At 44.6% G+C, this 24,079-nt stretch overlaps 1 protein-coding gene across 5 annotated transcripts in view; it reads right to left on the bottom strand.

Moving 5' to 3' along the window:
- Window positions 1-24,079, bottom strand: part of GASK1A (golgi associated kinase 1A) — an 81,993-nt gene that overhangs the window by 37,826 nt on the left and 20,088 nt on the right. The window contains exon 1 of one of the 5 annotated variants that reach the window (XM_025461115.3): window positions 15,006-15,374. The exons of 3 other annotated variants lie outside the window; for them this stretch is intronic. In XM_025461115.3, the coding sequence (XP_025316900.1) occupies window positions 15,006-15,008 (3 nt within the window). In that variant the 5' untranslated portion in view covers window positions 15,009-15,374. Of the gene's footprint in view, window positions 1-15,005; window positions 15,375-24,079 lie in introns of those variants that run through there. One more of the 5 variants, XM_025461112.3, reaches the window with a different exon arrangement.

Here is a 24,079-nt window from a genome sequence, read left to right as displayed (position 1 = left end):
GTAAAAGAACATCTGAAAGCCAGTGGGTTAAATGACAGTCAGGACCTGATAAGAAACCAGAGGTTTTCCCCTGATTATGCATCCTAAGAAAGCTAACACTGATGGAAGAGACTTCTCCCTGCAAATCTGGGCATCATCAGTGGCCACAGAGATCAAATCAGTGCCAGTCATGACCAAAGAGCTGGTATCAGGTAAACTCGCACCAGCAAACCCCAGATTAAGACAAAGGTCATGGGGAGGGTATAGTGAAGCAGTAGAGAGGAAGAGCCATAAGTAGGAGGGCTGCCCTACAGGGCCATGCCCATCACAGCAACCTTCAGGCCCAGCTGGAGGAGACATCCAGAGCAGGTGTCCTAGCTCTTCACTTATTTCTACAACATAGAAACAATGGCACCTACCTCCCAGGATTGATGGGAGTGTTTAATGAGTTAATGTGCATAAAACTCATAAAGAAGTTGCAGGGACATAGCAAGTCTTCAAAAGATGGTAGCTGCCAGGGCACCTGGGTGGCTCAGTCAGTTAAGCATCTGCCTTTGGCTCAGGTCATGATCCTAGGTTCCTGGGGTTGAGCCCCATGTTGGGTTCCCTGCTCAGTGGAGAGTCTGATTCTTCCTCCCCCTCCCTCTCTTCCCTACACTTGTACTCTCTCTCTCGCTCACTTACTCTCTAATAAATAAACAAAATCTTTTTTTTTTAAAGATGGTAGCTGCCATCATTGTTATCCCATGAAGAATAAACTACAGCAAAGGACAAACTGGACTGAGAAGCCATCTGTAGGGCCAACCCCTAGACATCATGTACCAGCCACTACCTCTTCCAGGAGGACTGGTTGTGAGCAAGCCTGTTCTGCTGTCCCTACTTCTCCCCATCCCCACTCCCACCTCTTCTCCTTCAGCTTCCTCTTGCTCTAAGGTTGAGGTCCCCGGGAGAGTCCATAGCTGGTTCTTCAACCAAACAACTTGTGGGCAAAGACCCCTTCAATTTTGAATTCTTCTAGGTATTCCTTCTATAGAATTTCGCTCATAGCTGATATCCTCCCATACAGATGAATAATCAGGACATGACCAGGACCACTTAAAGGACTTCAGAAGTGGTCAATAACAGTGTAGCAGTTTGGCACAGAGGCTCTGGAATCAGACCACCTGGGTTCAAATCCCAGCAATACCATGTACTTGCTATGTGACGCTTGGCAAGTTACTTACCTTCTTTGCTTCTTGCCAGGTCCTGACTGCCACAGCTATGTTTAACCACTGGCTTTCAAACCTTCTTTTTACCAATATGCACAGGAATACATTTGACCTACCAGATGCTCTGTGTGTGTGTGTGTGTGTGTGTGTGTGTGTAACTGAGGTTAAAGTTTCATGAAATGACATCCTCAACAGACAGAATGACTCATATTTTCTTTCTCTCTTCTTCCTTCTCTTCCTTTCCCTTCTCTTAAAATAATAATCTGCTAGTGACCCACTAATATAGACTGTGCCTCAATTTCCTCACCTGTAAATTGGGGAAAATAGACACACCTACCTGCAGTAGGACCCAGTAGGTGCTATCTGTGCCCTGCCCATATCCTCCCACAAGCAGCTTTGGCTCTCTACCTTCAGGCTTGCTTTAGATGCTGGACATGCCTGCTAATACCCCCAGGATCAGCCCCCGACCCCTGTCAAACAGCAACCGTTGGGTACAGGTTCCATCTGCTTTACGCCTCAGGTAGGCCAACTCTGCGGCATGTTCTACACAGTCTCCCTAAAATCCCCAGCAGGAATGAGCTCTATCCTGCAGTGGAAAGCTGATCCTTCATGCACTCCGCATCAGCTGCCTTCCTGGTCTCCCTTTCTAGCCCACACACCCCATCCCAGAACCACTCACTGCTGTCTTATAGTGACATCCTCCAAAAATATTACTCACACTGGAATCCTTGTCTCAAGGTCTACTTTTGGGAAAAGCCAACCTAAGACACAGCTTTATAAGACAGGTCAATTAAATGAAGCAAATGTCAAATGCTTACAAGGACTCCAGTCTCCTAGTATATGCTCAGTACACGTCAGCTGGGAGGAGGAGTTTTCCCTGGGCAGTGTCATGTGAGGTTTGGCTGGAGAGGGAAGAGTCTGTGCAGTGAGGATCAGAGCAGCCCATAGACAAAAAGCCCAAGGGAGGTGTATTTTTGGAAAAGAAAGTATTGTTTTTCAATCTGAAGAGTCTCCCATCTCTGTAGATCACAGACAAAATGATTCTTCCTGTGATTCTCCCAAGGGGAGTTGCAGGTATCACCCAAGGTATATGTCTCAAAGGGTGGAGGGTGGGCAGGAAGGACAAGCAGTTGCTGAGTCTCTGTTCCAGGGACAGAGTGACCTGTCATCAGAAAGACAAACAATCTCCTAAGGGTCTGTGTACCCTCTCCAGGGAGGCCACAAGTCTTCAAGCTTAGTATGGATGGCCACAGCCCACAAGCATAGGCTAAGCAAGGGACTGAGCACCCCACATCCAAATGGCCCCTGAAAGCCCCACTCAGCCCTTGACCATAGGACCAGCCCCCAAGACATATCTGCTTAACCATGACCTTTCTCTAGTCCCCAGACTGTTTGACAAGCTTCATCTCTAGGCCCAGAAGGAAGCAGAAGCTTGCCAGGCTTACCTATCCTCACTAGCCCATTAGTAACACATGGGCTCAGAGTTAGGCTGCCTGGATGTTAGGTCCAGCTCCACTGTGTCTTTGCTGTGTCAACTTGGGCCTCAGTTTCCTCATCTGTACGATGGCAATAAGAATAGTGCCTCCTTCGTAAGATAAAGTATTCCCTAGTGCATTTGGCAGATATTCCTGAGCCAAGCACTCCTCCAGAGAGAAGAGGTACATCGTGAACAAAACAGACAAAAGTCACTACCCTTGTGATGGTGACATTCTGGTGGGAAAATAATGTGACTCATCATTCATAAAAATAAAAACACTCCACTAAGTACTGCAAGAGTTATATGAGCTGTTGTAGGTAAAGCATTCGAAACAGAGCCTGACATAGTTATGTTCAATTAGCATCAGTATCCTTATTATTACTTTGGTCATAATTTTTTAGCAACACCCATGGGATTGCCTCCATGATAGGGCTCCTGGAATCTGCATTGAGAATGCATCTCCTATAGGTGGACATGTGAACCCTCTGCTGCTCCTGAGATGAGAGAGAGTTAAACATCTGACTTTTATCTCTCACTCCCTGTTTGGTGGTTGTTCTGCTGCCATCTCTACATTGATTATACATTGTGGCTTTTGCAGTCCTGCTGGCCCCAGGAGTCCTCTCTATATCCATAACTGAATTACCATTTTGTTCCAGCTCACAAGAGCACCAGTGTGGGAACACCACAGGCCAGATGGAATTTTGGAGACCCTGTCATTTTTTGGAAATTTTCTCTGGCTTCCCTTGTATTTACAGCCATATATTTTGCTCTCAGACCCAGGAGTGGGGCTGGGGTGGGAAAGGAATAGGGATTGCTGCTTAAAAAGTCCAGCAAGTTTCTCTCTGGGCCATTCCATTCCCACCTTCAAGAGTACTCTACTTCCTGGCTGCTCAGAGGACAGGACACAACCCCAGAGAAGAGGCGGAGGGGCAAAGTTGTCTTTCAGACACACTTCTCCCCTCTACTGACCAAACCCAAGACAACAGGGGAAACTGAACCAATCAAGACTAAGGGAAGTTTCCCCCTCGCTCTTGCCTTAAATCCACCCCAGTTATAGCAGGTCATATGGACTTCTTTAGGATAAAGCCTAGAGGAGATTTTGTAAACTGGGATCATGGGCCAAATCCGGCCTACAAATGTGTTTTGCTTCAGGCAAAATACTTTTGCCCGAAGTATTTTTAATAATTTCAAGCCAATGTTTAAAAATCAAGATATTTCACATAAAAAATCCAGTTTTCTTGCTTCCCTTAAAAAAAGGACATTCTGGCCACAGCTTGGGCCCATATTCTCACATGGCTGGAGAAGAGTTTGGCTCTCTCTCAACAACATGCTCTCTAAGTTCATCATAGGCCCCACCACTCCCTATTGTCTCCCAACACCAAGTAGGAAAGCGATTTGCCTTTGGGATCTCATTAACTTTATTGTTTTTCATAGAAGATAAACACTTCTTTGACCAAGGCTCAATAAAACTTGAGAAAACAAAACACAGCTTATTTTTTTCCCCTGCTATACCCAGCTTACTCCACTCACTATGCCAGCAGCCCAGGTTCTATCAACACTTCAGTTTGAGTCACTATAAGAGTCACTATCCACATGTGACTATTTACATTTAAATTAGTTAAAATTTGAAATTTCCACTCCTGGTCCACTAGTCATATTTCAAGTACTCAGTAGCCACCTGTAAGTAGTGGCTACCATGATGTACAGCACGAAATAGAGTATTTTAATCACCTGGGAAAGTTATATTGGAGAACTCTGGGAAGATTTAAATATAAGACATGGGAGGCTACCAACCAATTAAAACACCTGTTGGGATCCCTGGGTGGCGCAGCGGTTTGGCGCCTGCCTTTGGCCCAGGGCGCAATCCTGGAGACCGGGGATCGAATCCCACATCAGGCTCCCGGTGCATGGAGCCTGCTTCTCCCTCTGCCTATGTCTCTGCCTCTCTCTCTCTCTCTCTCTCTGTATGACTATCATAAAAACAAACAAACAAACAAAAACAAAAAAACAAAAAAACACCTGTTGAGTACATCCTCTGCATCTACACTGGGCTCTGTGGTGAAGCTGCTATCTTCCAGGGGTCCACAAACAAGGTGGAAAGCCATAGGCAAAGACAAGAGACAATGGAAGTGCCCAGTATTGCCACAAGGACCCTCTCAGAGTCCAAGAAAGGGAGCAGGTCTCTGTTCTCATGATACAAAGAAAATGCTCTGCTTGTCCATCACACTGTGCTCTTGGCCCAGTTCCAGGCAGTCCTGTCAGAAGCTTCCAGAAACAGGGACTCCCCGTTTCCTCAAGGGACGTTGCTTTAGATGCCTGGTATTCAGCCCCACGTTGTGGATGCTCTTCAAGCAAAACACACAGAGAGATTCAAGTTGGGCTTAAGACTTCTCCCTCCCCATCAGGGCTTCTCCCCTCAGCCCTGGCCTCCCCTATCCCTACATCCTGCTTCAACACACCCCATCATCTATCTCTCCTGCCTCCATGCACCACTCCCCAAGGCTGTCATCTTCCCAGGGCTTCCCAAACCCACATCCAGCCCACTTCTAGGGCTCTCCAACTCCTTGCCCTTCCTTCTCCTATATCTGAACAAAATACACCTGGCACCCAGATCCTCAGAACAACACTCTAACAATGAACTAATATCCGAGGATATTTACTTTTTTTTTTTTTTTTTTAAAGATTTTACTTATTTATTTTGGGGGAAGGGCAAGTAGACTGCGCTGAGCACAGAGCCCAGCTCAGGGCTCCATCTCACCTAAGATCATGACCTGAGCTGAAATTAAGAGTTGGACACTTAACCAATTGAGCCACCCAGGCACTCCCAAGGATATTTACTTTTAATAGAAAATTTCCAAAGAGTAGATATCAAGATGAAAGGGCTACATCTAAGTTGTGGAAATTTTCAGGCCAATTGATTGCAAAGAGCATCACATACATGGTTGGAGGGCCCACCTTGAAGTCTTGCATATTTATTTATTTATTTTTTATTTTTTTTATTTTTTTAAGTCTTGCATATTTAAACTGTGTGACCTGGCCATTACTCAGCATCAGTAATCTCTAAATTACTCTATTACTGATCTCAGCCTTAACAGTTGATGGATTTAAAAAAATTTTGATGGATAAAGGATTCAAGGAGATAACAGATAAGAAAGCCACAAGGCCCAATGCAAATACATGCTGTTATTAGTACTGAGGAGAAATTATATTCTTGCAGCCGGCACAGTACCTCACACCCACTAAAAGTTTGTTAAAAACTATTTTTTAAATGATCCTGGACTACAGGCTGAGGAAAGACACTTTAGGCAAAGGGGGCTTTTGGCATGCTCTCAAGATCAGATCACACAGATGAATACCTACACAGAAGTAGGGGTTCTGAATCTTTTCAGTACCAAAGACTATTCTAGCCACCCAGAGAATCCATGTTTCCTTGTCAGGATGCTTTTCTTAAATGTGTCAAATAAAAGACACAGGATTCCAAAGATGATTAATTAAATTGAATACATTCTATTCAATTTATTATATACTGAATTACAGTTATGAAAATATCCTAAAAAATAAATTTATGGTATAATAATATATGTGCTCCTTATTAATACATTAGATAATAAGATCTAATAGCACCTCTAACAATAAATGCACTTTCAAAGTAGTAAGGAGTAAAGACTATTATTTCAAAGTCTGTTCTTCCACTGTTATGATATAAAACACCTGTGATTCCTAGGGCGCCTGCATGGTGCAGTCAGTTAAGCATCCAACTCTTGGTTTTGGCTCAGGTTGTGGTCTCAGGGTCCTGAGATTGAGCCCTGTGTCAGGTCCCTTGCTCAGCACAGAGTCTGCTTAATACTCTCTCTCTTTCTCCCTCTGCCTCTCCCCATATCCCTCATCCCAGCATTCTCTTTCTAAAATAAATAGATAAGTCTTCTTTAAAAAATAAAATATCTATGATTCCTGCTGATGAAAAAGTAACACGTCCTACTAACACTACTGTGGTGAGTGCCTACATTCATTATTAAAGAAACACTGCATTTCAGTGAGAGATTAGGGAAAATAAAGATGTAACTTTTCTTCAACCAAGTTGAGGGCTCCACTCAATTTTTACATATGGACTCCAGATCAAGAACCCTTGAACTAGGCTCCCTTCCCTTCTATCTCTGCCATTTGATTCTGTTTTTCTCTAGCTTACCAGTGTAGAGATGGATCCCCATAGCTGATACAATGGAGACCCCTTTTAGAGCATATATTTCCTGATTCTAAAACCCCTTATGCATAGGAACTAGGGTCCAAGGCTACCCCCAACTACTGTTCCCCTTGATGCACTGAAGGATTCTACTAATAAACTTAGAGGCTTAGGCCTTGCTGCAACTGCAGCCCTGTTGTCTGGCGACAGCTCCCATTAATTGAACACTTGGTATATCATGATGACCATTGTATGAGGTGCTTTATGCTCATTATATAGTATGGAACATACAACCTCACAAGGGGACAGTGTTATGTTTGTGAGGAAACAGGCTGAGGGGTTAAGGGTTCAGTGACTTGTTCAAGGTAGTAAGCAGGGTTTGACTTTAGTTCTGATTACAAATCACCCTTCGAATGCTTCATGCTTTAAAACTGCACCAGAAAAAAAAAAAAAACTGCACCAGGTAAGCTACTGTAACAATTGCAATTTAAACCCATTCACCCCTGAGAGTGAGTGGCACTGCCAGGTAGATGAGTGCAGGTGAAGAAGGAGCCAGGAGCCTTTCCTAACTCTCAGTGAGGTGACTAAACAGAGCAGCATTGCCCAGTCAGCCATCCACACCCCCTCCCCAATGGGAAATGAAAGGATTTTAACTAGACTTTCAAGAGAAAATGTTCTGAGAAAAAAAAAAAAAAAAGGAATACAATAGCATCTTTGTAGCTGCAACTGGAGCTCTAGAGCGCCAGGAGAAGTGAGGGTAGTTGGGGGGAGGATGGGGAGACAGAATTTGGTGGCTGACTATATGAGCTGACTGGGACGGGGCCTGCAGACAGTGGCTGGGTGTATGGGGAGGCTGGGAGGGAGTGTTCATGCAGGAGGCCACCCTTGCTGCCCGCCAGCCCCTGAGCTGGGGTCCAGTTCCCCCAGGAGGTACACACTGAGCCTCTGTGTGGACAGACAACAGAGCCACTCTGTCCTAGAGAAAGAAGCCTGTGTGTCCTGCCCACCTTCCTCAGAGCACAGGGATGGACATCCAAATGGCCCATTCACTAGCCAGCCCGCTTCTAGTCCTCACATTGCCTGCAGCCTCCACCTCTCATGGATTCAGGCATCCCAGGCAGCACAACCCAGAGCCCCATCCCAGCCTGGGCACAGCTTGAGCCTTTGACTCCTCCCTGACACCCAACCCACTTCCTTCCATCTGGGTGGTCATGGGTTATCACGTGATCCTTGGTGCTGGAGCTCAGGCATCTCCTTTGGGGAAAAGAGTGAAGGAGGTTATGGATCCCATACTTTTTGAAATTATGACCCTCTGATATTACAGGTTTGACTCTATTTGGGTCTTCCATTCCTACCTCAAGCATGCACCAAGCATTTATAAGTACTAAAGTATTTCTTTTTAATTGTTGCCAGAACGAAGAAGAGAGGCATGGCCTCTGCCCTCAAGTTTACAGTCCAAATGGAAAGCCGATCATAGACAACACTGCCCACCGAAGTACTTAGCTGGATTACAGGAATTATTGAAGGGGGTATATGCTGCTTGTTTATGTATATGAAGGAGTAGATTCACATGGATAATCTCCTTCCAGGAAATGTGGAAAATGAGATATAAGAGACAGAATTTCTTGACAGTTTGCCAGTGCCTGGTGCATTAGAAGTGACTTCACAGCACTGGTGCAAAATCAGTCTGGACACAGGCAAGGCTAATACTCCTCTGGCAGGAGCACCGGGAGACACAGGGCATGTGAAGCACAGAGAAGCTGTGGCAGTGAGCCTTTGCTAGTCAGGACAGTGGAAAACATCACTGCTCTGCCAGAGGGCAACACACTGCTAAAACCAGCCCAGGACACTGTGCCCAGTACTGCCCTAGAGCCCTGCATCCCCTGAGTGAGTGCCATGTTCACAGGCTGTGAGGAACTCTTCCTCCTTCTGCGCAGGGGCTTGTGGGGAGAAGGGCCACCTTTTTTGTCTCTGAGCCTCAGTCTCCTCATCTCACATCCATACATCTCCGGCTCTGACTCTTCTCTTTCTCTCCCTTTCTCTCTTCTAGCTCTCTCCCCTCTGATGTCTTCCACCAGTTCTTTGGCTGATAGCATTTCTGAAAAAAAAATCCCTACCTGACTTGGCTCCCATACATGGAACCACGAACCTGCTGCCTGAGCCAAGATGAAAGAAAGGATTTGAATTCTCCAGGTGGTTCTGGAAGAGGCTGTTTGCTCATTGCAAGCAAACACCCTTGAAAGCCAAACAAAAACTGCCCACAAGTAAACAGATTGTGACACAGCCCCTTCCTGCGGCCACTTAGCAGAAACCCAAACTGAAGCCCATGGCAGGCGGGGAAGATGGGGGTGGAGAGATGAGGAGCCACACGCTGGCTGGCAGAGAGCACTAGGGCTCACAGGCAAGGTGGCTAGGGTAACATAACCAATGCTGCACTCATTTATTATTGCAATTATCCCTAACCCATTTTTGTGATAGTGAGGGCAAAACCAACTTAGAAGATTAAGGGAGAAATGTCAAACACTTCACTGTGGCTTTTTAGAATATAACATGAAAAAAAAAACTCTATTTTATAGAGTTAAAATGATTAGTATCATTTTTAAATAAGTTACTTCTATATCACGATTACTTCTAAGTAATTCTGCCATCACGTCTGCCAGATCACCGTCATTTCCCAGACACTCCCCTCCACCCCCTGCAGCCTCCCCTCCCTCTGAAACTGTTCTCTAAAATGTAAACACATCCCACCTCACCATGCTCAAAACCCTTCCAGTGCCCCCACTGCCCTCAGTATAGTAACTCAAATCCTCAGCTGGGAAACCACCCATGCCCCTGAGCCAAGCTCTGCTTCCAACCCCACTTCTAGGAAGTTCCCCCTAATCTCCTCCCAGCCAACTTTTGACAGCTCATTTTTGCCTCCAGGGCTTTGCACATGCTGTTCCTTCTGCTAGACTACCTTTCCCCCTTCTTCTTGTATTATTTTAACTTACATACAGTACAATTAAAATTTTTGTGAATAGTTCTAGGAGTTTTCACACACATGTATAGAACCACCACCACAACTGGGATACAACAGTTCCATCACTCCAAAAGCCTCCCTCATGTCCTCCCTGTGGAGTCATAGCCTCTACATGCCTCCTCTGACAGTCATCACTCATTCTTCAATGCCTATAGCTTCACCCTGCCCAGAATGTCATATAAATGGAATCACACAGTAGGCAGCCTTTTGAGATTGATTTCTTCCATGCAGCAAAATGTCTCTGAGATTCCTCCATGCTGTTGGGTGTATCAGTAGATTGCACAGTATGGCTGGATCCCACCTTGTTAGTCCCATCTACAGTTGAGGACATTTGGTTTGTTTCCACATACTTATACATAGATTGTGAATTCCCCTTTCGTGGTCTTCTAGATGTGCTACTCGAGAATTCCAAAGCCACTGAGAGTAGACTTAAGCCCTGCCTAAAAGAGACACGTGTTCATTTAGAATCAGTCAAAGGCTGGGGAGCAGTGTGAGGCTCCTACTGTTTCCTCATCTTCCACTTCCTCTTCTCCCTCCCTTTCACCCTTAACACCCCTTCACCATGGAATTCACCAACTGCTATCATATCCATTCAGTGAGCAGGTCCAGGGGCACCAGGCTGGGCCCTTGGGGGATACAGCCAGATCCCAGGCCACTTCTAAGTATATGTGTCTGTATCTATATGTGTGTGCTGGAGATGAGGGTCCACGCAGAGAAGGGCAGCCCAGGGATTACCCACAAGCCACTGTTCCATCCTCACTCTTGGGCCACACGATCCTTCAGATGCTGACCTATGTAGACATATCCAGACAATACAGGGATAGCACTCCAAACTCCCCAGATGGAAATACTTCTTCCACAGTCATATCAAAAAAGGATCCAAGCAAAGATAGCCCAGGTTGCTCACAGCACCTGGGTCTCAAGGAGACCTAATGTACTCTGTTTCTAAATTGGTGGGGAGGGGTGGGGAGGGGTGGGGAGTGGGGGAGGGCTGGGTCTTCCTTCTGTTCTGAGAGGGCTGTCAGCATCTTTGAGGCCCACGTGAAATACATTTCTTTCACTAGCCCCTGAAATAGCTAAGGAACTCATTTCCTTGTGAGGCCTATTAACTGCCCCCACAACCTACCCATTGCTTTTTGAACCAACTCCTGCTTGGGCTGGTTAGGGCCAGTAGATTATTTAAAACCCTCTGCTCCCTGGCTAGTCCCGTGCAGAGCCTGGCTCTCATATGCAGCAGGTCAAGGGGGCTGCCCACAAGAGAAAGGATATCAAATTCCCTATGGGCTCCAAGGGCTGGATGTCATGGTTCCCAGTTCTGATTCCAAAACCAGTTTAACCTCTTTCCTTCAGCTAAGCCTAACACACTTGGGCAAGGTGATTGGCTGGAGGACCCCAGCATTAGATTTCAGGGTCCTCTGTGGCTGAGTGGGGGCTGCATTCTCATCCAGTGTTCAGCAAGGATGCCCAGAGCACACAAACTGGGCAAACATCTGGAGGCTGGGCATTTCCTGCCTGCTGAGAAGAAATATTTAAAGGAGCAAGAAAATTGTTTTAGACTAGAATCTATCTGCATGTGATCCATACTGAGAGGAGAGTCCCAGAAGCCCCCCCTTGACTGGTAGTGAATGAAAATGCATTAGTGACTTCCTTACCATTTGTTTTAGGTTCTGACAAAAAGAAAACCTATTTTGTGGGTCTTCTGTAAAGAAGGTGCTATTCTTATAGCACCTTTGGGGCACCAAGTGTTTTCATCTCCATGATTGCATTTGCTCCTTATAACAGTCCATTATCATAACCCCACGTTACAGAGGGGTGTAAAGCTCAGAGTACTGGAGCGCTTACCCAGAGCCATGTGGGAGCCTAGTCTGGCACAAACTTCATTTTGATATCAAATCCTGTGCCTTTCTTTTGCCACTCTAACCTGCACCAAATGCCTCAAGTCTATAAAGAGGCAATAGTGTCTGTGATGGGACCTACATGAAGCGAGGAAAAGACCTCAGAGACCTGAATTCTATCTAACCCAGCTCTGAGTGACCTTGGGAAGGTCACATCCCTTCTATGATTTCATCTCCTTCTCCTGAAGATTCCCCTCTGTCTTAACCATCACGGATTTTATTAGCTCTTAGTTCTTTAGAGAATAACTGCCCTGTGTGTGGGTTCTCTTGGGATCCCCTTCCCTCCTGTGTGATGACATGCCCACAGCATAGAGTGAAGACAGACAAGAGGAAACCCCTCCCACACCCACACTTTGGGCCTTCGAAGGTAACTGCAGTAAAATCTTTTATAAAGAGGCTGAAGCAATTTGTTCTTGTGAGCTTGTCTGATTTCCACTTAGCCAGGCACTCAGATCCCCATTTCCATGGATAATCAGAAGCTGGCCGCATGCCACTGAAAACAGCTCCAAAGTGGGAAATGACCTAAAGTCCACAAGCAGAGAGATGATTATCAAAATCATGGTACTGAGCATTAAAAGTATGGCTATGGATATTTTTTGGAGATGCAGACATGGAACATGCTTTCACAAAAAGTGAAGCAAAACAAATCAGACTACAATACTGCATGTTCAGCATAATCTCAACTCTTTAAAATAATACTAAAAGAGAATAGGAAATATGCCAAAATGTTACCTATGGTTACCTATAGAAGGTGGCAGTGTGGCCAAATAGGTGATTAGGAAGAAAACATTGTGTCTTTTTAAGAATCAGGAAGAAGACTTTTTTTAAAGTTGGCAATAATAGTCTTAACTTCTTCTGTCCATATTCTTCATCTGAGTTCTAAGTCTTGGCACACATCAAGTCTCCTGCCATGATTGGCAAGTGTCCCAATCTTAGCTTCAGAAATACACACAGCAAGCCCGATCAGAGACCCACACCCACTCCAGGATGATCAGAAATACCCTCACAGGTCCCACAGCTCTGCCTTCAGTTTGCAGAAAGACATCCAAGGATTCCAGACTTTTAGCTTTATATTTCTAACCCCTGGTTTCTCATTTTATGTCCTCAGATCAGTAATATGACAGTCTTGAGGAATTACTGGATAAAGGCCACCATATTCAGACAAGTTGGGGAAGTTCACATCTCAGTTTTAATGAATAAAGAGAGGTTTCTCTGTGAAATTATCCTGCAAGAGGGCCATATAAGATGTATCATTTGCAGATGGAGATCACCAACACTTTCTATTTTAGGACTATCTCAAGGGGTGGGAGCTCTACAGATTCAGGGGGATCTGGGGAAGTGCAGTTCCTATTCCCTCAGCCTTCTAGCCTTGTGGTTCTCAGTCTGGCTGCACACTAGGGTCACCTGGGAGGCCTGAAAAATAAATCCCTTGGTCTAGGTCTGGTCTGGGGGGAAGTGCGAGCCAGGGCTGAGAACCACTTCTACCTCACACCATCATAATTGTCTATGCTAAGAAGTCAACACCAGATTGGGGTCCAGCCTCAGAATCATTCATGTATCATCCATTTTTGAAGCTAAATGTAACTTGAAAGGACATCTAGTTCAATCTCTCATTTTATAGAGGAAGAAACTAAAGCTCCCCCCCACCCACCCACAGCCCTGCCAAGATTCCTGACCCCTCACCTCTTCCTATGCTAGTTCCAGTCAGTATCTGGCTGTACCTTGGACCCCCAGGCCTCTGGCCCACAGGACTCTTCATTCAGAGGGAGAAGCAAAGGAAACCTTCAGACCTCCAGGGCCATTCTGCCGTCAGAGTTCGCTTATCAGGCTGCCCCTCTCTCTGGCAAGTGTACCCTGACACAAGTGAAATTCTGACTCAAGTCTTCTTCCTAACACACCAGAACTAAGGATGAGGAGCCAGGAAACTGCAGGCTTATGAGGACAGGAAGCCCATGCTGGCAGTAGAGCAAACATATCCACACACTTTAGGCTGCTAAAGCAGAAAGCAGGTACTTTCTCCCTTGTGCATTCTATCTCCATTGCAGGAGGCCTGAGACACCGAGACACCTTTAAAATCAAGAGACTCCTTCATACTGGTAACAACCTTCTGGGTTGATGCCCCTACCCTCTTCTGGCAATACTCTTGCTCCTGAACATGAAATTTTGTAGTAAAAAATCTCCATAGTTCTCAGTTTCACATCCTATACCTCTGATCACCCCTCTTTTTCAACCCTAAAATTCCATTATTTCCTTCTCTTTAGCAGCACTGAGAAAGACACCTATGAGGACTGGAGAGGCATTATTAGGAGGGGAAGGTGAAACATATAGCCTCATAGGTACCCTTCCCTGAGCCCCTAGCTCCTATTGACCAGCTCATGGCCTCTAGCTCCCACAAGGGCAGAACACCTTTGGACCCAAGGAACTGTTCTCCCAGAGACCCTCCATCCTACAGGAGAATCCCAAGGCACCCTTCTGAACTCCAGGCCAGCAGCTAAACTCCCCGGGTAAGTATCTCCAGTGAACTCCAATCTGGCTTCTGTGAGCCTAGGAGTAGGGAGAGAGAGTGGGTCATAGAAGCAGAAGAAAGAACCCTGTGGGTTCCTTCATAGTTCAAACTCATTCTGGTGTCTGACACCTTCCCCTCACCCCACTCACTCAGGGTAGGGCAGTGTACTATATATAGGAGCAGCGGGTGGAGGCTGCAGGTAGCTTCTACCTAGAAGCAGAGTTAATCAGCAGCCAGGCCTGAGGGAAGCCCCTTTCCTGAGGCTACACATGTAGCCTGGGTCATGCTCAAAGGGTCTATCTTTTCTGCTTGCTGGTGTCTGTGATTTTTATCAATGGAAAGGCAACGGTTCACAAGTTCTCCAACATCCCGAATAACATCCTAGACCAACCAGCACTCCCACATCTGCCCTATGGTCCAGAAGATGGAGCCAGGCACTGGACCTTTACCAGAACCAATTTATTTCTAGTGGATTAAGCTTCAGCCAGGGTGTACGGGTCCATAATGAAAGCGCCCTTGGTCATCCCCGTCAAGGAATGTGGCAACTCTGGTCGCTCACCCCTTGCCCCCCATACTTCCTCCTAGGTGCAGAAATAAAAGCCGCACCAAGTTCTAGAACTATTCTGGCTCGCGGAAGCTGCGCGGGCTCGGCGCACCCAGAGCCTCGCGCAATGTCTGCGGCCACCTGTCTGGATGCCCACCCGATCCGCCCACTCGAGCGTCCCCTCTCGAGGTTCCTACCATGTCCCCTGCGGTGGCTGGACCCGTTTCTCGGCGATCTCAGCCGGCTCGCCAGCTCATCCCACCGCCCCCGGGGCCGCCCCTTGCTCCGTGACTCTCCGAGGCTTCCCAGGACGCGGGTTTCCCGGACCGAGCGTCCACAGCTTCCCGGCGGCCAAGGGGCCCCACAACTGCTGGGTGTGCGGTGCGCTCAGGGATGCTCTGCAGGTGGGGTTGTTAGAGGACGTCTGGGATCTCCAGGCCACGGGGGATCCGCGTGTCTGCGGATCTGCGGTTCTGCAGGAGCCTCCACGATCAGTCAGGGACGTTCGCAGCGTTTGCGAGGTCCCTGCAGCGCGTCCCAGCCCAGCCTCCCCACTTCCCCGAAAGCGAAGGAGGAGGGAGCTCCTTTCACAATAAAAGCCCTGCCCCGGGCTCAGGCAGCCACAGGCGCCCGGAGCAGGGGCCCAGGTGCTAGGAAGGAAGGGGTCCGCCCGCCGGGGGAAGATCTGAGGCCGGGCGGCCAGGGCCGGGCAGCAGGGCCTTCGCCCGGGTCCCGCTGGGTGGGAAGGTGTGAAGGTGAACCCCCGGCAATCTGGAGAGAGGAGGAACGGCGAAGGGGAAGGAGGGGCTGGCTGGCCCGCCGAGGGTCGCCGAAACTATTGCTCTCCCACGCAAAGCACAGAAAGAGAAGCCTTTCACTGGCATCTCAGTAACCTTATTTGGGTTCGGTCTCCAAAGGCTATTTGGAAGGAAATACAGTAGGAAAATCCTTTTACCACCTAAGGTCAGTCACAATGGATCTTTTCCCCCCTTGAGAATTAATCAGTTTAAGTCGCTGGACTAAGTGGCTGATACCGACCCCTCTGCTAGGGATGCATGGAATGTTTGTGTCCCCTGGGTCACCTATAGTTGGCTATGGCACAGCTGAGGCAGGACCTAAGGATCTGCGTGCTCCTTGCTGGAGAGAAGGCTGGGCTTGGAGTCCATAGTCCTGGAATTGGGGGCTGAACTGTTAACAGCTGTGTCACCTTCAACCAGTGATTGGACCTTTTTGAGACCTATGTTCCTAACTAGTCCAATGTTTGAATTTCAGGATTCTTAAGAGTCTATAGACATAAAGGTAGAGATGAGGGCAGAGTCAGCAGTAGGGTACCCTGAGAGGATCTGGGAATCAGGCTGAAAAATTACTCTCTGAAGTTGAAATTAACAAGAATCATCACTAGATGGACAGAAATCATCTTTCTGGGAGTCACCTGCTACAGAAGGATTTGAGGTTGAGATGATAGTACTTCTCAAGGAGAACAAATATACCGAGGTTTCCTTAAATTGTGTATGGGGGTGGGGAGACAGATGGAAGGGAAAGCATTTCTTCAGTCCTTATTATGTTCTGGATGCTTTCCATAGGTTATTTCATTTCAACATTACAAACAATCCTAAGAGGGAAATTTTGTTATCATCATTTTGCAAATGAAGAAACAGGAATAGGGAGTTGATTGACTCTCCTCAAGTCAGATAGTAAGTAGTTTTAGCAAATCAAAAGGCCTATTTGTTAAAACAGGAGAGAAAGAGGAAGAAATTGATAAACCAGGAAAGGGAAGCAGAATGCAGTGCTATAAACTGTAGCTTGCCTGGGATTAGGGTGTAGGGAGAGCACAGAAGAATCTAAGCGAATACTGGATGTGGACACTTATGGAGGAGGAAGTGGACCCTGCAGACTGTCTCATTCAGACATCTGAGGAAACAGTGTGGTCTTCTGAGCCTCCTTTTCTGCCTGTGACCCACATAAGATGTACATTCTATGCCATGACCCTTTACACAAACATCTATGTCTAAAAGTCCCTAAAACCAAGTTTTATAAAACATTATTACATGTGACACACTCTGATATTTACCATTATATTTCATTTTAATTATTAGTAGTGATGGTCTCAAATCATTAAATTTATTTCAATAATACCCACTAATAAGAGCAGTTTGAAAAACACTACACTGGAGAGTGGAGCAGACATATATTTTTTAAAATTAATGTTTTCAAAGGGTTTTGTGGCATTCTGCAGAATTTATCTGTATGTATAAAAAGAATTTAAGAGGCTTGTTACTCAGGATGCCTGAGAGGCTCAGTGGTTGAGCATCTGCCTTCAGCTCAGGGCAAGATCCTGGAGTCCTGGGATCAAGTCCCACATCAGGCTCCCCACAGGGAGCCTGCTTCCCCTGTGCCTATATCTCTGCCTCTTTCTCTATGTCTTTCATGAATAAATAAATAAAATCTTAAAAAGAGGTAGCGATTCTGTTGGCCAAGTTTGAGAACACTGAGCACAGTTAAACAGACTCTCTTTCTCTTTAGCAGTAGGACTTGTCAGAGTCATCAATGCTAATGTGCATTGAGATTTCCTGAGAAAGTTGTAAAGTGCCCAGTGTTTCCCAGATTTACTGGATGCTAGCCTCTTTTTCTGAGGTCTCATGGGACCTGCTTGGGGAAAGCTGTTCTAGGACCTGGCCCAGCCAGGTGAATTGTCAACATCAGAACAGAGTCAAAATCCTGCATTCTGAAGCCAGACTCCCAAGTTCAGCATCATTTTGTTCACCTGATTCCCAGCTCAGCAAAGAGGTGCCCAGATGGTGAATATAGGGACTCCATTTGTAAGTGAACAACTGCCACTTTTGTAACCCAGGTTGAATGTGAGCAGTCAGTATCCCAGGAATGACCACAGCTGGGTAGGCAGATAAAACTGAGTTCTGGAATGGCCGAACTGAGGAGACACCTGGATCTGCCTGCAATGACTCCACCTGCCCTTTGCAGAATCCTGCCTAGAAAAAGCAACTCCCTTTTCTTTATTGCCTCCTACTTCCTTCCAGCCCTGCAGTGCTATGATTCAGACCACTTGTCCATAATATCTCAGATGTAATCATTTGCTTCCCTGACAACATCCTCCTGCATAGGGCCATGCCCGTGGCTGTGACTCAACAGGTCTACATGGTGACAATCTTTGACATGCACTTTTTTGTTCCCTGTCCCCATTTGCCGACTTTCCATGTATTTTTTGCATCACACTCTGTGATTGGTGTTAATGTCAAGAACAAGTAAGAAGTAGCATTGCATTGCAAAACTGTCAGGCTATGGACACCTAGGTGGCTCAGCCGCTGAGCGCCTGCCTTTGCCCCAGGGTGTGATCCTGGAGTCCCAGGATCGAGTCTGGCATCAGGCTCCCTGCTGGAGCCTGCTTCTCCCTCTGCCTGTGTCTCTGCCTTTCTCTCTGTGTGTCTCTCATGAATAAATAAATAAAATCTTTTTTAAAAAAAAAAGGAAAACAGGCTATCTACTAAAGCTAAATATACATGTGCCCCATGACCCAGCAAATCCTAGACCTTTACCCAACAGAAATGTCTACATATGGGTGTCAAAAGCCATGTACATACAAGAAAATTCTTTGCAGCAAATTATTTGCAATTGTCACAAACAAGGAACAACCCAACCCAAACATCATCAGCAGTAGAAACAATAAGTAGATTGTGGTGTATTCACACAATAGAGTGTTTTACAGTCATGTCAATTCATGAACTACAGCCATACACAAACATTCTGTGGAGGAAAGAAGCCAGCCACAGAAATGGGCCTACATGTGCTTTCATTTATATGCAGCATACAAATAGGCAATGCTGACTTCTGTTGTTACAAGTCAGGTGAGTAGCTACCCATGGGAAAGTCATGACTGAAAAGAAGATATGAAGAGGGCTTTTGTGGTGCTGCTAGTGTTTTGTTTGTCAATCTGGCTACTAATTTGAGTACCAATTACTGATGACAAGAAATCAAGCTGTAATACTTAGGATATGTGCCTCTTTCTGTTCAATAGTCTATGACTATGATGAGAAACTTCAATAATAAGATACATGAAACAAAAATTAGCATATCCTATCTCTAGCCTCAAAGGACTCATAATCTATTCTAGCAGGCCCCAAACTTTTTAAAGTATTCACCTCAGTAGCAGTAAGTTTTTGAGGATATTCCCCAATATATGAATTACATATTTACAAGTTACCTAAGCATACCATCTTATTTTCTACCTATTATAAAATATCCAATAATAACTACAAAACTTTGAAAGGGTGAGATTAAGGGAGCAGAAATAGAAATTGAAATGTTTCTTTCCATATCTGAAGGGGTCTTCCTGTACCATGTTTGGGCTGTTCATGTCTCATTCTGAAAACCAGTGGCCAGAGTGATAGGAGAGAATGACAGGCGAACATATTAGTGCAATAAAAAGTAAGTAGGAGAAAATATGGAAGCTGTGAAGTAGACGGCCCTGTGCCTTCTCCCACACCCAGGGAAACTGCCCACACCTCAGGGCTGTGCTTGGGGATGTGACTTTCCTCAATTGCTGCTAGGAATGCAGGCAGCTTCTCCTACCTTGAAGTTGAGACTTGAATCAGACTCAGCCCTGTGGGCTTTGAAGATTTGATGAGGGCAAAAAAAAAAAAATTGTAAGAGGTGGAGATTTATAACTTTGGGTCTAACTATTCTTTTTTTTCCAGGAAAACAGGACCTACTTTACACTCCACCCCCCTCAATCACACACACACACACTGTCCCACATGTATGTACCCATAGAACTCTTAGTCATGCAGAACTCTGTAATGAAAGGGAGAAAATTTTGTAAGGTTGTGTTTCCAGGAAGCTGGATTATGGTAGCTGCTAAAGCTATTCACAAACATCTAGTACCCAATCTTTCAGACAATGAGTAGGATGTATGTCTTCCTGCCATTTGCGGTTTGCTGTGTTCATGTTACCAGCTTTAGCCAATGAAATGTTAAATATAAGTGCTATCACTTCTGGGTGGAAGCTATAAAAGCCAATGCAAGATTGGCCATGCTCCTTGTCTTATGCAGGGACTGAAAAGCTTATGTAAAGATGGAGCCTCCATCAGCCTGGATCTCTGGGTGACTATGATGAGCAGAGCATCTAACAAGACCTCACTAGATATGAGAGTGAATGAGAAATAGATTTATGTATTTAACCATCAAGATTCAAACATTGTTGCTATAGCATAACTTAATCCATTTGAATCACATGAATAAAATTACTTTGAGAAGAGTTGCTTGAGAATAACCATAAATCAGATTTTTGTCACTCCTCTGCTCAGAACCTCCCAGAGGCTTCACATCCCCCCTCAGAGTAAGAAATCCCAAGTCTTACAGGAGTTCCACAAGTCCTTCTACACTCTGCTTATCTCTCATCACTACCTGCACTCTCTCACTGCCTATGCTACTTATTGTTTCTTGCAAACTCCAGGCACTATGCCACCTCAGGATCTTTGCACTTACTATTCCCTCTGACTGAAAAAATGTCCTATGTTTGTTCCTTCATCTCTTTCAGGTCTTTGCTTAAGTGTCACCCCCTCAGTGAAGCCTTCCCTGACTTCTGTATTTAAGACTACATACTTCATCCCCATTCAGTTTTATCTTGTGATTTTTTTCTGAGCAACTTGTTGGATGTTATGTTCAGAGTTCTTAAATTTAGATAACCAATAAACCTCTCCTCTCTAGAAAATGGCACTCCTGCATTACCCTCTTTCAGAATTTAAGTTGCTTGGCAATTGGCTACTCCCACGGTGCTGGTAGGGCCTCTGATTACACAGTGGACTTTGCAAGTAGGAAACATTTAGCTGAGATAGGTTGGTGCTAGCAGGGACTATTTTACTATTTCTATGAGAGGGCCCTTCCTACTTTATCAGGAGTGAGTCTATCTTTACCTTTGCCAGTTCTAAGAAGTCAGATTTCCAATTTGTTCTAATGATGTTTTAGGTTCCTTGTAAATTTGTAACCTAGGCAGCTGCCCAACTGGTTCACTCTTTACTCTGGGTCCTTGTCTGGCTCCATCCCAGACATACAATCATAATTTCCAAGGCTTGAGAACCTGTATTTTTTTTAACACCATACTTAATTCTAAAGCACCGTCAGGACTGACAAATGTTAAGCTAAGCAGTTCCTCTTCCTTGGTTCTCATGTCCAAATGGCCATTCTAAATGACCCTGGAATCTCTCTCCTTCTATCCATTCTCATTGTCACTTCTTCGGCCCAAACTTATGTCTTATTCACAAAACTCTAGGAGGGAACCCCAAACTAGAGTCCCAGGATCTGCTTTTACTCCCTCCAATCTATCCTGCACATCATGGCTGAAATGTGGACTTGCTACTGGCCGGTTCCCTGTAACTCTCAGGATTAAATGCAAGTTCTTCAGCATGGCTTTCAAGGTCCTTCAAAGTCTGACTCCTAATTACCTTTATAGGCCTCTTACACACTTCTAAAACTTTTTAAGTGGTTTCCTCCATCCCAAAACCTTTTCTCAACACACTCTTGCTTCTAACCTGACATATCTCCACCTCCCACACTTTCACTCCCGCCCCTGAATCTTCTCTATCCTGAAGACCCAGAACAGCATGTTCCCTGAAGTTATTCTAGTGCCAGTATGGTCTTATTAATCTCTCTCATGGACCTTGAACTCCCTAGAGGAAGGGACCATTCTGGGGCCTTCTGTTTCCATTTGCCTAGGAGCAAGTAGCTATTTAGTAATGGTTCTAAATGAAAAAATAGGACAAATGACCGGGGTTCAGTGCTGAATCTACTGCTCAGAAAGCATAGGTACTCAGGAAAGCAACTTCTCTCTCCCCTGGCTTCTTTCCTTCATCTGACAAAGAACCCTCATTCCTGTCTAGCCCACCTCTCTGGGCTTCTGCAATCATGTAACATGCTCGTGTAAATTACATTATCCAAATATTACTTCTCTCATGGTAAGATCTGAAAAATACTTAATCATGAATGAATATATGAGAAAGAAAATTCCTTTGCAGTGAAGAATGCTAGCATCCAATTTACCTTCTCTCTTTTCTCTTCATTCATGGAACCCCTATATTTAAAGGGGCAGCAGTGTACTCAGCCAAAAAAAATTTTATGTTAACAACCTCCCCTGCAAAAAGGGATAACCAATGAAAAATAAATGGAAGTCTTTGAGTGGGACCCACCAAAAGATCTTAAAGGGAGTGTACTTTAGGTTATTATTCAGCAAATGTTCATTCCCCTTTCTTCTACTGTGAGCACAGCAAGTATTTTTGCTCCACTGTTGCTGGGCTTGGCCATGGACTCACTTTGACCACTATAATGTAAGTAACAGAGGCCCTGTATGTATTTTGCAGTATCACATGGCTTTCTTTCTGGTGATTCACCACGTAAAGAACAAGCCCTGGGTAACCACTACCCTCCAGTCTGAGCCCCAAAACAAGACACATGGGACAGACTTAAGTTCAACTCACTGTCTAGAGCCAAGTCCAGTCAATCCACAGGCATGAGAAGAAATGCTTATGGTTGGAAGCCACTGAGTTTTGGAGAGGTTTGTTACAGAGCATTATTGTGATAAAATTTGAGTGATACAGCTAGGATGCTTAGGCTTTTAGAGAGCCAATCCAGGACAAAAGGGCTGCCAGGCAAAAAACAAAAACAAAACAAAAACAAAAACAAAAACGTAAAAAAAAAAGAGCCATGTTATATTCCCCAAATCCCATAATATAATATATAACAAATTATTATACATGTAGGTGTTATCACTTCAACATAAAAATATAGAAATAAATGTTCTTTAGAATTACTTATTATTCTGTGTTATTTACTTTTATTTCATAAATGCTATTTTTCTGACATTTATTTAATATCTCTCTTTTGCATATAACAATACAAAGAGATACTCTGTTTTATAGCCAAAGCCAACTCCTGTCTGCAAGCTCTTATAATCAAGAGAGAATTGCTGCTTTGTGAACTTCTTTTAGAATCTGCAGTCAATGTCTTTAACATGGTAAAGAATTTCTTTGCCAAACTCAGGCAGAATAAAAATCTTAGTACTCTGGGCTCAGACACAGCATCTGTGATGCTTGGCAACACATCTGGTTGTGCTGCTTTTGTGAAGAAATATGCTTCTCATCTCAACATTCAGTGGTGTCTCCTGGTATCAATGACTCTACCGGCCATCCTGAAAAAAATTGTATCTATTTCTACAAATGTTGTCAATCTCCTGAGAGCCAGGGATGATACACTATTTCAAGAGGTTTTTGTCAAGAAATGGAAGAATAAGATTGAGTTCGTTGCTGCAACAGACATTAACTAGATTTCCAGAGGACCTGTCTGAAACATTTGGTTGACTTTTGAAAGAAAGTTCTTCCCAAAGAAAACAAAAATACCGATTGAAAAAGATAATCTACATTCTTATGTTTATTGCAGCATTGTTTATAATACCCATGATACGGAAACAACCCAAGTGTCTACCTATAGACGAATAGATAAATAAGATATGGTATACACAATGGAATATTACTCAGCCATACAAAGAATGTAAACTTGCCATTTGCAACAATATGGATGGACCTAGAGGGTATTATCCTAAGTAAAATAAGTCAGAGAAAGACAAATATGATATGATTTCACTCATATGTAGAATTTAAAAAACAAAACAAAGAAAAAAAGAGACAAATAAAAAACCAGACTCTTAAATAATAATAATAGATTGGTGGTTGCTAAAAGGGAGTTCAGTGGGGCAATATATTTCTATCCCATGATACAGTAGGATATTTTTTACTTTTCCTGTTCTTTTCCCAATGGCATTTCTCTGAACTGCCTGCAACCTTTAGGACATCCTTCTTTGTCTTATATGTAATAGTAAAACCAAATACAGTCACATGTAAACCTCACTTTGACTTATAACTCTGCTCTTAGCAAGTATATGTTTTATTGATTTGTAGTGTCAGTCCAATGTGATGATATGAAGCTAAATATCCTCTTAACGAAAGCATTTGAAAATGGGATACTGAGGATTTTATTTGGTTTATCTTATACCTGTAACATCAGGCTTATAGATTTGTAGGAATTAGTTTTCAGCTCTCCAAAAATGTCTATCAACTTTGTATTTACAAGTTTGTTTTGGTAAATGAGCTGTTTGTCAATCAGGTACTTTGCATCTATAAATTCGTCAGATGAACTATGTCTGAAATGTCTATCATTTTAAAGTAATCTGAAGCAAGTTAGCTGTCATCATACATGAAACCTCTCTTTCT

This window comes from Canis lupus, chromosome 23, assembly GCF_003254725.2.
Source record: "Canis lupus dingo isolate Sandy chromosome 23, ASM325472v2, whole genome shotgun sequence".
NCBI classification, from domain to species: domain Eukaryota; kingdom Metazoa; phylum Chordata; class Mammalia; order Carnivora; family Canidae; genus Canis; species Canis lupus.
This window is presented reverse-complemented; position numbering and strand designations above follow the sequence as displayed.